Source organism: Ctenocephalides felis, unplaced genomic scaffold (genome assembly GCF_003426905.1).
Source record: "Ctenocephalides felis isolate EL2017-DRISC unplaced genomic scaffold, ASM342690v1 CF-g0.4_SCAFFOLD_03573, whole genome shotgun sequence".
Classification (NCBI taxonomy): Eukaryota; Metazoa; Arthropoda; class Insecta; order Siphonaptera; family Pulicidae; genus Ctenocephalides; species Ctenocephalides felis.
Window position 1 is genome coordinate 6,328,040 of NW_020539727.1, and position 12,332 is coordinate 6,340,371.

Genomic DNA, 12,332 nt, shown 5'->3' on the forward strand with positions numbered 1-12,332 from the left:
GCTTAGATACACAGATAAAAGAAGAGTGCTTAGATAAATATATTTATCTAAGCACTCTTCCTTTATCTGTGTATCTAAGCTACCAATTTTTCACCAACAAGGAAAGTAAACTGGCTTTTAAAAAACTAAATGTAGGATTAAAAGGTTTGAGTAAAACTCTCAAATCAATATTAGAAGAGACAAATAATTTAACATGTGTTACTACATCTGATAATGTTCTCAAAGAACTACAAAAATTGGGCAAAAGTAAGGGAAATAGTCTAAATAAATTGAACAAAACTGTTATTACTGAATAATCTATTGAATTAGATATCGCAAATTTGTGAATAAACATTGTAAAATGCTATGTAATTACCATATTGTCTAGGGTAATAACTTCTAATAAACATTTATTACTTTACCAGTTGTCCTTTCTACCATTTTTGGTACTACATAAAAGAAATCACTCGATGTAGACTTCACTATTACCTTTCATATCTAACTTCACTACTAACTGTCAATAGCAAAGTGTCAATCTTCGGGATCCGAAGGATCGGAAGTATGGCGAAAATTGCCGAGCGAAGGTGTTAAGCAGCCTGCATAACCTCGAAGAAGCTCATGTTAATTGTGTCAATGCGTTTTGTCGCATAATGTCGAAGAATAAATGTGTTAATAATTATAATTTTGCATAAAAATGCAAAAAACGAGAAAGTACTTGTGTTCAGAGTTGGAGGTGTACAAGGTGTCAAAAATCAGATTATGATGCAAATCGGAGTTGAAGCCAAAGTTGTTTGCTATTAGAAGTAAGTGTACCTTAATTAATCCTTAATAAAATGACATTCAATTATATAATTTATATTAGGTTGTTCGGAAAGTAACTTAGTTTTTTATAGACATTTTGGCACGTAATGTTCGTACAATATGCAATTACTTTAATAAATTATGTATTGGCAGTTTTGATCGAACATCTTTTGTCATATTTCTGGTATTAGCATAATTGCTGCCAAACTCCCACACTGAAATCATAAATTTTTTGATCGTTATTGGCAAAAAATTGATCTAACAATAAGTGCTTTTTGACAGGCTGGTTTGAGGTGAAGGTTGTACCGCCTAAATTTCTTTTTAGTGGCCGGAACAAATAATAGTCCTATGATGGCAGGTCTGCAGAATATGATTGATGAAGCTAAAAAAGCTTTTGGCGATTGACCAAACTTTTGTGAGGTCTTGCTTCGTCTTGATGCAGGACTATACCTTGCTTGTGGGTTAATTCTGACCTTTTCTATTGAAGTATATCATTTAGTTTATTTACCTGATGACATAAGGTATCCGAATTAACCTTTATTATATCCTGTAAAAGCTGAAAAATGAACAACTTCTTTAAAGTCTTGCCAAACATACTGTACCACCGTTTTCAGGCAAATTTTAGCTTTGCACCTGTTTTGAGCAGGTTTTTCTTTTTTGTTTCATGGGCAATTGTGTGTATTCTATTCTTTACATCCCATTTGACATTCCTAGTGACAATTTGCTTCAAGACCTGATTTTCAGGAATTTTCAGAGGCAAATCTCAAACGCCAGTGCGATGACACAGGTTTCTTTCTATGAGAACCATACATTGAGCTTCGAGGAAAATCCCAGATCTTTTGAGTGCTCATGTACTGTTAAATTTGATAAATTTTTACTCAATGGGATCTCATGTATTGTTATTTGTCGGTTTGCATCAACTAATGCCTTTCATGCATATTTGTTGGACTTGGTGCATCTTGGACATCAAAATACCAAGAATGAAATTTAGCAAACCAATTTTGGCACCGTCTTTCTATCAACACGTCATTTCCGCACACATAGGTCAATTTCATTTTGACTTAAACAGTTTTTTTTACCTTTTCTATAACAAAACAGTAAAATATGTCGAAAATGATGCTTAATTTTTTCCGTATCCAAAGTGGCACCATCCAAAACTACTGCATGTTAGGGATTAGAATTTTTTACACACAAGCCTTAAAATATAAGGTTTCAAATCATATAATAATTACAGGGTTTAATTGTGATGTTAGGTTCAAAAAAATATAGTTAAATTCTGGTGTTAAAAAAACGAAGTGACTTTCCGAACAACCTTATATATATATATATATATATATATATATATATATATATATATATTATATAACCTATTATATATATATATATATATATATATATATATATTCCATAGTTTTAATCACTAGAATAAAATATATATATATATATATATATATATATATATATATCATTTAAAATCAATACATATTTTTTATTAAAATGATTATCATATATGATGTTAATCTTTAATGTCAAACGTTTCGACATACAATTTGATGTCATTAGTGGATATTGAACTTGGTATTTTACATCCAAAGATGTGTACAAGGCACAAAAGTTTGCTTTAACATTAATACAACTAACCAGTCATGAATTTTTTGTAAATCGGAAAAATAATGAGAGTTTTGTTTCATAAAAATGTAGAATTAAGGGATTTTTGCACAGAAACATGTAATAGCTATGATCTCCAAGGCTAATAAGATATTAGCCTTGTATAATAACCACTGATGATGTCATCAAATTGTATGTCGAACATTTGGAATTAATTATTTTATAAATTTTCATTTTTTCCTTTATTTGATGTATCACCCTTAAAGGCCTTACTCATATATCTCAACATCAAAATTAACTACTAAATCATATCAGACAGCTATGAAAATTTGACTTCAATTTTGAAAAAAAAAAAATTAACTTGAAATATAGTTCAGTTTAACAATTTTTTTTTGATTTTAGACACTATAAAAATATATATTAAAGAAGCTTAAGATTTATAACTCATTTCTTTTAAAAAAGTGGACTTACAACACTTCAATAACATTTCTAACTAAATAAGACAATTAACATTCAGAATAATTAATTAAAAGTACATTTATAAACAAAAATAGTTTTGGTTTTATTTAAATAAATAAATATATAGATTCAACATATCGTAAATGACAAATAATATTTTATATACTATTCTCTTCCATGCATAAGTTTATCATTATATTCCAAACACTTATTAAACACATCCTCTGCCCCTTCTTTATTTAATATTGCTATGCAGCTCACCGGAACTCTTTTGTGAGTAAGATGCCCAATTTCTCTTCGTTTCAAAGCATATATGAGTGGAACATTTTCTTCTGAAGCAATTGTCTGAATTTCATTTACAACACCTGAAACAGGTAAAAAAACATTTAACTATTTATGAAAAAACATCATTGTACTTATTCAGTACAAGACCAATAATAAGATTCTAATAAAGTAATGATCTACAAATATAAAACTTGCTTTAATTTAATTAAGTATAAATCTACATCATACCTTCACAGCCTTTTTTCTCAATATCTGTAGCGATTATGATTAAAAATACATTCTTCATTTTGACACTCTTCAGAACTTCATGAAACCCGGCAACATATCTTCTCCTCATATTTGCTCTAATAGGATTCTTTTTATATGCACGATCTTGAAAATTATAAAGAGATTCTATGAGACTTTTCAAGTGCTTTTTTAACTCGGTGAGTAGATGCCTCCTCTCTTCACTAAAATCAATTATAATATGTTATTAACTTCATTAAGGTTATGTTTAAAGAACTAAGTAAAACCAAATCAATAATAATTTTTCAGTTAATGTTTATTTCAACTTTTAGTGAGTTTATTTTATAATACAATATTTATTTATCATACTTACTCACACAGTATTAGATCTTTTTCTTTCATATTTTCAAAGCCATTATTAATGATTATTGTCTCTGACAAATTGTTCAATTGATGATCGCTTTGTTCATCAGTGCAAGATTCATTGTTTTTTTCATTTCGGCATTGAAGTATATTCTTCTTCAGCTTAGTAATTTTCTTCGTCTTGTTTTCACGTACTTTTCCCCTTTTCCTCAAAGATTCTGTCATAGTAGTAGTAATTTTGGTAGTTTTTTCATTTTGTTTCTTTGCACTTATAGTCAAAGAACTTAATTGCAACTGAATAAGATCTGTTTTTCTTGACGATTTAATTGATTTATAATCATCTTTCTCATTAATTCCTATAAAATTGAAGCTTGTTGTAGTATTTGATTTATCGTGCAAAGAATCCTTAGTTTTTTGATCTATGATTGATATTTTGTTGCTTTTATTAGAGTCTATATATTGTAACCTCATTTCTTCCATTTTTGCAAGGCGATTTTGAAGTTTTTCTTCCTTTCTTCGGAGAACTCTTCGCCTAAGAATTTCTTCCCGGGGTAAATTTTCACCAGGGTTTTCATTTTGTTGCGCAGCTTTTTCAATCACATTCTTTTTATTAATTATAGAATCATCACAATTAGATTTGGTTGATTTGGCATTAATATTAAGTTCTTGTATGGCATTTAATGATGTCCATTTTGAATCATTTTTTGACGACATTTTCTTTATAATTAAGAATTACATTTTCTTTATAATGTATTGTAAGTAAATGGCATATTCTCTATTTATTTTATTATTGAAAAGACATTTCTATATAAACTAACCTTATTTCTTTGACAGTTTTCAAGATCGTTTGACGTTTCACAAAAGCCGCCATCTTGGTTTAAATTTTGGCGGCAATCTGTTTTAAACTAGTTTAAACTATTTATATATATATATATATATATATATATATATATATATATATGTAAATACTCTTACATAAACGTCTTACTATATATGCAATATATTTATGTAATAAATCTTTCAATTAATAATGCTAATCGAATGAGGCCAAATTTGGTAAAAGTATAAAAGTATGTGTGTGTTTGAGTGTGTCTGTGTGCACGCGCGTGTATGTGAACAGATTTTTTGAGGTAAATCGGCGTTTTCTCAAAAACGACTGGACCGATTTCAAAAACTCAAAAACCATTCGATGTATCCCGATGAGGACTATCGTTTATCAATTTTGTGCGACAATCAGCCAAGTCGTTTCTTCGTAAATAGCAGAAAAGTGAAAAAAAAAATGTCCACGATTTTGAATCGATTTTGAAAATTCAATAACCGTTCGAAAGATATTGGTTGGGAAAGATACTGATTAGTTTTTGGTAGAGATCGGCCGGGCCGATTGAAATAAAGTGTTAAAAAAAATTTCGACGATTTTTATTATTATTTTTTTGACGGTAGATACCATAGTCTTCTAGATCATACTAAAATATAACGGCCCTATGACAACTCGTTTAGCTTTAAAAATTCGTAAAAGTTTGCAAAAGTTAGTATCGTTTTTTTGGCATTTGTCAAAATTAGATCTTTCATCGATGTTTGCTCAAAAACGCCTGAATCGATTTCAGAAATTTAAAAGCCATTTGATGTATCTCAATGAGGACTATCGTTTGCCAATTTTGTGCAACGATCAGCCGAGCCGTTTTTTTGTAATTTAAAGAAAAGTGTTAAACTTTTCGTCCACATTTAAGCTCATACTCAGGGACGTAGCGTGCATTTGCGGGGCCCCGTATCAGATTTTTTTTTGGGCCCTCTCAGGTAGGGCAGAATTTTCTCGAATAAAAAATTAAAATTAAAATTATTGCCTCGGGCGTTGAATAAATAAAAATAATAAATAAATAAATTTAATAAATCTTCACTTATCATCAATATTCATATAGCCCTTTTCCCAAATTTCGACAAACAATTCAAATTCCGCATACACATTGGCTATAGTTTTTTATTGACTTTCTTGATAAAACGAATTTCCATTATCATATCTTTGAAAACTTCACCATTTGCGATTGCAACTGGGTAAATTGTATGCAAAAATTACTTCTGGAAAATTGTATGCAAAACTAAATAAGTATTGAATGTCATATTTTAAACATATTTTTAGGGAGTTTACAATGCATTGTTAACTCTCTAATGGGTTATAAAAATTAAAACAGATGATTCCACTGTATCTTACTGTAGTGATTTGCGAAATGACCCCAGTTGTAATTTTTCGAACATAGTAATTGAATCAAAGTCTCTGAAATCTATGTTTAGTATGAGAAATTAATATATTTAATTAGCAAAAAGTTGAGTTTGAAATAAGATTACGGGTCGCTATCCTTTGCATTTTGTTTTTAAAAACTGTCGTTTCGCTCCATTTCTCTGCTAATTTTTCGAGACATTTAGCAAACTGCTAAATTAATTTTGATTTTTTAATTTTCACAACCTATTTAAGAAATGACTTAATAAAATGCTAGTTTTCTATTCTATCACAATTAACCCTCTAAAATTATATTTTTATATTCTACACGCCCATGTTTTTTTTACGAATTAAATTTAGTTGGAAGAAAGTTTTCATGTTTACTTTAACTTTTGATATTTGTGAAATAAAATGAAAATTTATAAGTTTCTACTAAATTTTGCGCACGTTTGGAGCCCCGTGGCCCGGTAAAAAAAATTCTATAAAATAATAATGTTATATTTCTCGCGTTCTTTTTTAATGACATTAAATTTGATTGAACAAAGTTTTCACGATTAATTCGCTTTTTGAGAAGTATTTTTTTTATTATTAATATTTGCCTACGGATGTTGGCACCCCCCCTGGCTCGGGGGCCTCGTATTTTTGATACGGCTAATACGCCCCTGCTCATACTACCGAATCGATTTTAAAAAATCAAAAACTGTTCGAAAGATATCAGTTGGGAATGATACCGATCAGTTTTAGGTGAAAATCTACTGTTTTCTTGTAATTAACTGTTGAAAAAATATTTAAGGAATTAATTAAATGGAACTTTTCTTGGCGATATATATCATGGTCTTATAAAACTTACTTAAATATTACGGCCCTACGACAAATGATTTGAAAAATGGTTCAATTATAAAAATTATTGATTTGTAAAAATTTGCTTTTAGAAAATACTCCGACTCATTCGTTTTCAACTATGTACTACTACTTGCCGTAGGGCCATATATTAGTACGGGAGCCAGCAACGTTTTCGAGCAAGCATTTTAGTCAGGCTGGTTTTTTGGTATGTGGTTCTTGGTGCTCTCTCGGTTAGGGTAAGGACCGTCTGGCAGCTGGAACTGGTTGCGTTAATTAGTGCGCAGCCAATTTGTACAGCGCGATTTCAAAATTTTGAAAGCATTTTAGTCAGTCCAATTTTCGTTTTTTTGACTTCGAATAGGTTCACCAGACTCACATTTTTTGTTGCCAGACATTTTGGGCGCTGCTAAATATGTGCCAGACGCCAATTTATTTATTAATTTTTTTAAAAATTCAAATCATTTTAGTCCGTCTGAAATTTTAATATTATATTTGTTAAGGGTGAAAACATCTAAAATTAATTTGCCAGACATTTCTGCGGTTGTTAACCATGTCTGACAATTAAAAATGTCTGGCAATATGATACTAGTAGACAGAGTGAGACAATTGCCAAATACATTGGCGCGAATGAAATAAAAACTATTATACTCGTAAGAGCGCAATACGTATACTATTCAAAGTTAATGCAATTTCAACAATATTTTCATAAAACAAATAAAATAAAGGTAAATAAAGACCTAATTAGAAAAGAGAGAATAAAAATTGCATTATATTAGTCATTTTTTTAATTTTACTAGCTCTAAAAAATATTTTAATGATTCTAAAATATTGCTGTTAATATTTTTAAAAATTTGACTCGACGGGGGTTAAGAAACATTGTCAATTTCGTAAGAATATCATATCTTTTAAGTTTTGTGATGAGAACTGACAATAATCATTATTTTTGTTGTACGCAAATATTTTTTTATCGCTAAGTTAACTGAGTCGAATGATTTCATTTTACATGGTACTTAGCTTTAGCAGCAACTAATTGTAACTCATACCTTAATACTGGTAATACTAGTTTTGCTACCTTATCAAGCTACGCCTAGAATAGAATCTTCAAATTCTAGTATATATATATACAATATATATTGCACAGCAAACATCCTCCGCTCTTTTTCTTTCACCTTTTAGCTGTAAATTGAGCAATGTTTTACATAATTATTTCGTTTAATTCCTTCAAAACAATCAGGTATGCGACCCTCCCACACTAGAACAATAAATCTGGCAGGTATTGCTCCAGGAACAAGCTGATACTACAATGTGATATATCAAAAGACTCATTAAACTCATCTATCCAACACAATTCAATGGATTCTTATTTTTCACTCATAATTCACCTTCGATTATGTATAAAGGCTGCATATTATGAGGGATATGAATTTTTTAACTTTTCAGATGACGATTTGTCAGAAATGGTCATTCTAAAAAAAAATTGTATAAACACAATTTTGCAGAGAAGTTTATAATAAACACATCTATCTAACATAGTTACTTTTCTTATGGTTTTCTTATGGTTTTCTGGCTAGTACAAGTATTGCGCTCTTACGAGTATAATAGTTTTTGTTTCATTCGCGCCAATGTATTTGGCAATTGTCTCACTCTGTTTACTAGTATCATATTTCCAGTCATTTTTATTTGCCAGACATGGTTAACAACCGCAGAAACGTCTGGCAAATTAATTTTATGTGTTTTTACCCTTAACGAACATAATATTAAAATTTCAGACGGACTAAAATGATTTGAATTTAAAAAAAAAAAATAAATAAATTGGCGACTGGCACATATTTAGCAGCGCCCAAAATGTCTGGCAACAAAAATATGAGTCTGGTGAACCTATTCGAAGTCAAAAAAATGAAAATTAGACTGACTAAAATGCTATAAACTAGTATCATATTGCCAGTCATTTTTATTTGCCAGACATGGTTAACAACCGCAGAAACGTCTGGCAAATTAATTTTAGGTGTTTTTACCCTTAATGAACATAATATTAAAATTTCAGACGGACTAAAATGATTTGAATTAAAAAAAAAATAATAAATAAATTGGCGACTGGCACATATTTAGCAGCGCCCAAAATGTCTGGCAACAAAAATATGAGTCTGGTGAACCTATTCGAAGTCAAAAAAATGAAAATTAGACTGACTAAAATGCTATAAACTAGTATCATATTGCCAGACATTTTTGCTTGCCAGACATGGTTAACAACCGCAGAAATGTCTGGCAAATTAATTTTAGGTGTTTTCACCCTTAACGAATATAATATTAAAATTTCAGACGGACTAAAATGATTTGAATTTTTAAAAAAATTAATAAATAAATTGGCGTCTGGCACACATTTGGCAGCGCCCAAAATGTCTGGCAACAAAAAATATGAGTCTGGTGAACCTATTCAAAGTCAAATAAATGAAAATTAGACTGACTAAAATGCTATAAACTAGTATCATATTGCCAGACATTTTCGCTTGCCAGACATGGTTAACAACCGCAGAAATGTCTGGCAAATTAATTTTAGATGTTTTCACCCTTAACAAATATAATATTAAAATTTCAGACGGACTAAAATGATTTGAATTTTTAAAAAAATTAATAAATAAATTGGCGTCTGGCACACATTTGGCAGCGCCCAAAATGTCTGGCAACAAAAAATATGAGTCTGGTGAACCTATTCAAAGTCAAATAAATGAAAATTAGACTGACTAAAATGCTATAAACTAGTATCATATTGCCAGACATTTTCGCTTGCCAGACATGGTTAACAACCGCAGAAATGTCTGGCAAATTAATTTTAGATGTTTTCACCCTTAACAAATATAATATTAAAATTCAGACGGACTAAAATGATTTGAATTTTTAAAAAAATTAATAAATAAATTGGCGTCTGGCACATATTTAGCAGCGCCAAAATGTCTGGCAACAAAAAATGTGAATCTGGTGATCCTATTCAAAATCAAAAAAAATGAAAATTCGACTAACTAAAATGCTTTCAAAATTTTGAAATCGCGCTGTACAAATTGGCTGCGCACTAATTAACGCAACCAGTTCCAGCTGCCAGACGGCCCTTACCCTAACCGAGAGAGCACCAAGAACCACATACCAAAAAACAAGCCTGACTAAAATGCTTGCTCGAAAACGTTGCTGGCTCCCGTACTAATATATTTTAGTATGTTTTTTAGGACCTTGATATCTATCAACATAAAAAGTTTAATCTAACAAAATTGTTTGTCGTGTTTGTCGTAACGTTTTGTCAATAATTACAGAGCTTATAATAATCTATTTGAAAGCATTAAATTATTACTGAATCACAAAAACTGTGTTAATTATTGATTAAACAATTTTGTATATTTTCTAGTGACATTCTAACTAAAAATGATTTGAATTTATAAATTTGTACTAGTATATTTATTTTATTTATATATTTACAACCTTAAAAATTTTGTTTACACTATTAATTACGCTTTTCGTTAAACTTCAATAATTATTATTGAATTTTCAACTTCCTGATAATTGATCGAGATGATGTTTTATTGAAGACTATGATCAAAGTTTTGCTTATACAAAGAAATATAATCATGATTAATGCATGTATGTATGTTGATATTTCTTGAATCTATAAATATATACATGAATCTAGAAATATATCTCAACTTGCTCGTTAAAAAAAATATTTTAAAGAACTACGCGTAGAAGTGAAACTTTGTAATGCGGTAATGGAAATAGGAGTAGATAGAAAGTGAGTAGTGTCAATTTTTAAAAACAGATGGCTTATGTGTACTCAATTTCAACTACAAATTGTTCGTGTTTCGTGCAAGTGGCTGTGAAGTATTTGATCGCTGTACGAATAACCTAACTTTGTCAACTCGTGTTGTCTCTAATTAATTTATTGTGTTTATGTGAACATTTAAGTGAAATTTAATATGGCAAAGTGTTTTTATTGTACCCAAAAAAGTGTCAAGTGCGGGTTAAAATATTTAGCTATTCCAATACAAGTTTCCGCAAAGGTATTTTTTAATAATAATTGCAGCAATAATTATCTATAATCAAGATATTTCAACATGTTATTATATTGAATAGGTGTCTTGGGGGTGCCTGCAAATTGCTGCAAAATGCACGAACAAAGCGCAGGAGTACTTTTGACAACCAAGGAATGTAATATGTAATGACAAGAAGGATTGATAAACAATGCAATAATTTAAGGAATAAGTCGTACAAAAAGTCTCCAAAGGTCTACTATTTTTGGAGACAAATATTTATTTTGCCATGTCCTCAAACATTGAGAAAGTTGCATTCAGAGATACAAGAGTATAGCAGAATTTATGAGTTTCTATTTAAAACATTAGGTTCAGCTATTTCTCTTAAAAAGTATTAGTAGCAGATACTGGGTTTTGATGTTTGATGAAATACCATTATCTTCGGAATTGTTATATGATTGGATTGAATCTCATATTGTTGATGTTGCAAAACAGTTATTCAGTATTGGTTTAAATGTTCATCAACGTAAGTTCATTGTTATATACAATAAGATTATCTATTACATTAGCAAATGTAAACACTTATAAAGAGAGTCTATATCATACATAATATTTTAATGTATTTTGATGGAAGATTAGTGTTATAATATTCTTCAAATAAAACTTGTGCAACATCCCAATATAATGTTAAATTCAAAATATATTTGTTACCGACCTTGTGAATCAAAAATATTGCTTTTATCTTTCGATTCATAAACAATTGTATGTGCATAAAACATTATTCTGTTCATTGTAAACGCTTTGTTGATCTTTTATGGCAATTTCAATGATAATGTTTTCATGATAAAACATGGTTAAATGTAATGTTATAAAACACTCGTACAGAAACTGTTCAAAGGTTTCGTTAAATGCAACTTACTATTAATTCATTAGATAGCAAAATAACTATTACATGCAGAATTAATAAAGAACAATGACTCGTAAATGAGTTTTAATCCTAGTAATTTGGATTTCTCTCAATTTTGATATCGATATATATATATATATATATATATATATATATATATATATATTTATATATATTAGGGTGGTCCTTAAAATGGTCATTTTCAAATTTCCTTGCTCCCAGGGGCTCAAATGGTTCCATGTAGATGAAAAACAATTCTCTGAAAGTTTTAGCTCCAAATATTAACGTTTAGATAGAGCGCAATTCAATCAAAGTTTTGTATGGAAATAGCATGAAAAAATTTAAAAATGTTTTTCAGATGTAATTTAGCGAACAAATGAATGAATAAAACTTATTCATTTGTCGCTAAGTTATACCTAAAACATTTTTTTTTAAATTTTCAAAAAATTTTCCATGCTCTTTCCATACGAAGTTTGATTGAATTGCGCTCTATCTAAACGTTAATATTAAGAGCTAAAACTTTCAGAGAATTGTTTTTTATCTATTTGGAACCATTTGAGCCCCTGGGAGCAAAGAAATTTGATAATGACCATTTTAAGGACCACCCTAATATATATATATATATATATATATATAT

At 29.5% G+C, this 12,332-nt stretch overlaps 1 protein-coding gene across 1 annotated transcript; it reads right to left on the minus strand.

Moving 5' to 3' along the window:
- Positions 1 to 3,012: 3,012 nt before the first annotated feature.
- Positions 3,013 to 4,457, minus strand: LOC113389446 (selenocysteine insertion sequence-binding protein 2). The gene is made up of 3 exons (XM_026626478.1): positions 3,731 to 4,457; positions 3,361 to 3,581; positions 3,013 to 3,212 (listed from the first exon to the last, which is right to left on the minus strand). The coding sequence occupies exons 1-3, from the start codon at positions 4,432 to 4,434 to the stop codon at positions 3,013 to 3,015; spliced, it is 1,125 nt and encodes a 374-aa protein (XP_026482263.1). The 5' UTR covers positions 4,435 to 4,457.
- Positions 4,458 to 12,332: the final 7,875 nt, after the last annotated feature.

Bases quoted from the DNA above. Each gene is read 5' to 3' on its own strand.
- LOC113389446 (XM_026626478.1), bottom strand. From the start codon at position 4,434: ATGTCGTCAAAAAATGATTCAAAATGGACATCATTAAATGCCATACAA. The intron at 3,582-3,730 runs GTAAGTATGATA...AATTGATTTTAG, and splicing joins AAAGATCTAATACTGTGTGA to TGAAGAGAGGAGGCATCTAC. The intron at 3,213-3,360 runs GTATGATGTAGA...TACCTGTTTCAG, and splicing joins TGAGAAAAAAGGCTGTGAAG to GTGTTGTAAATGAAATTCAG.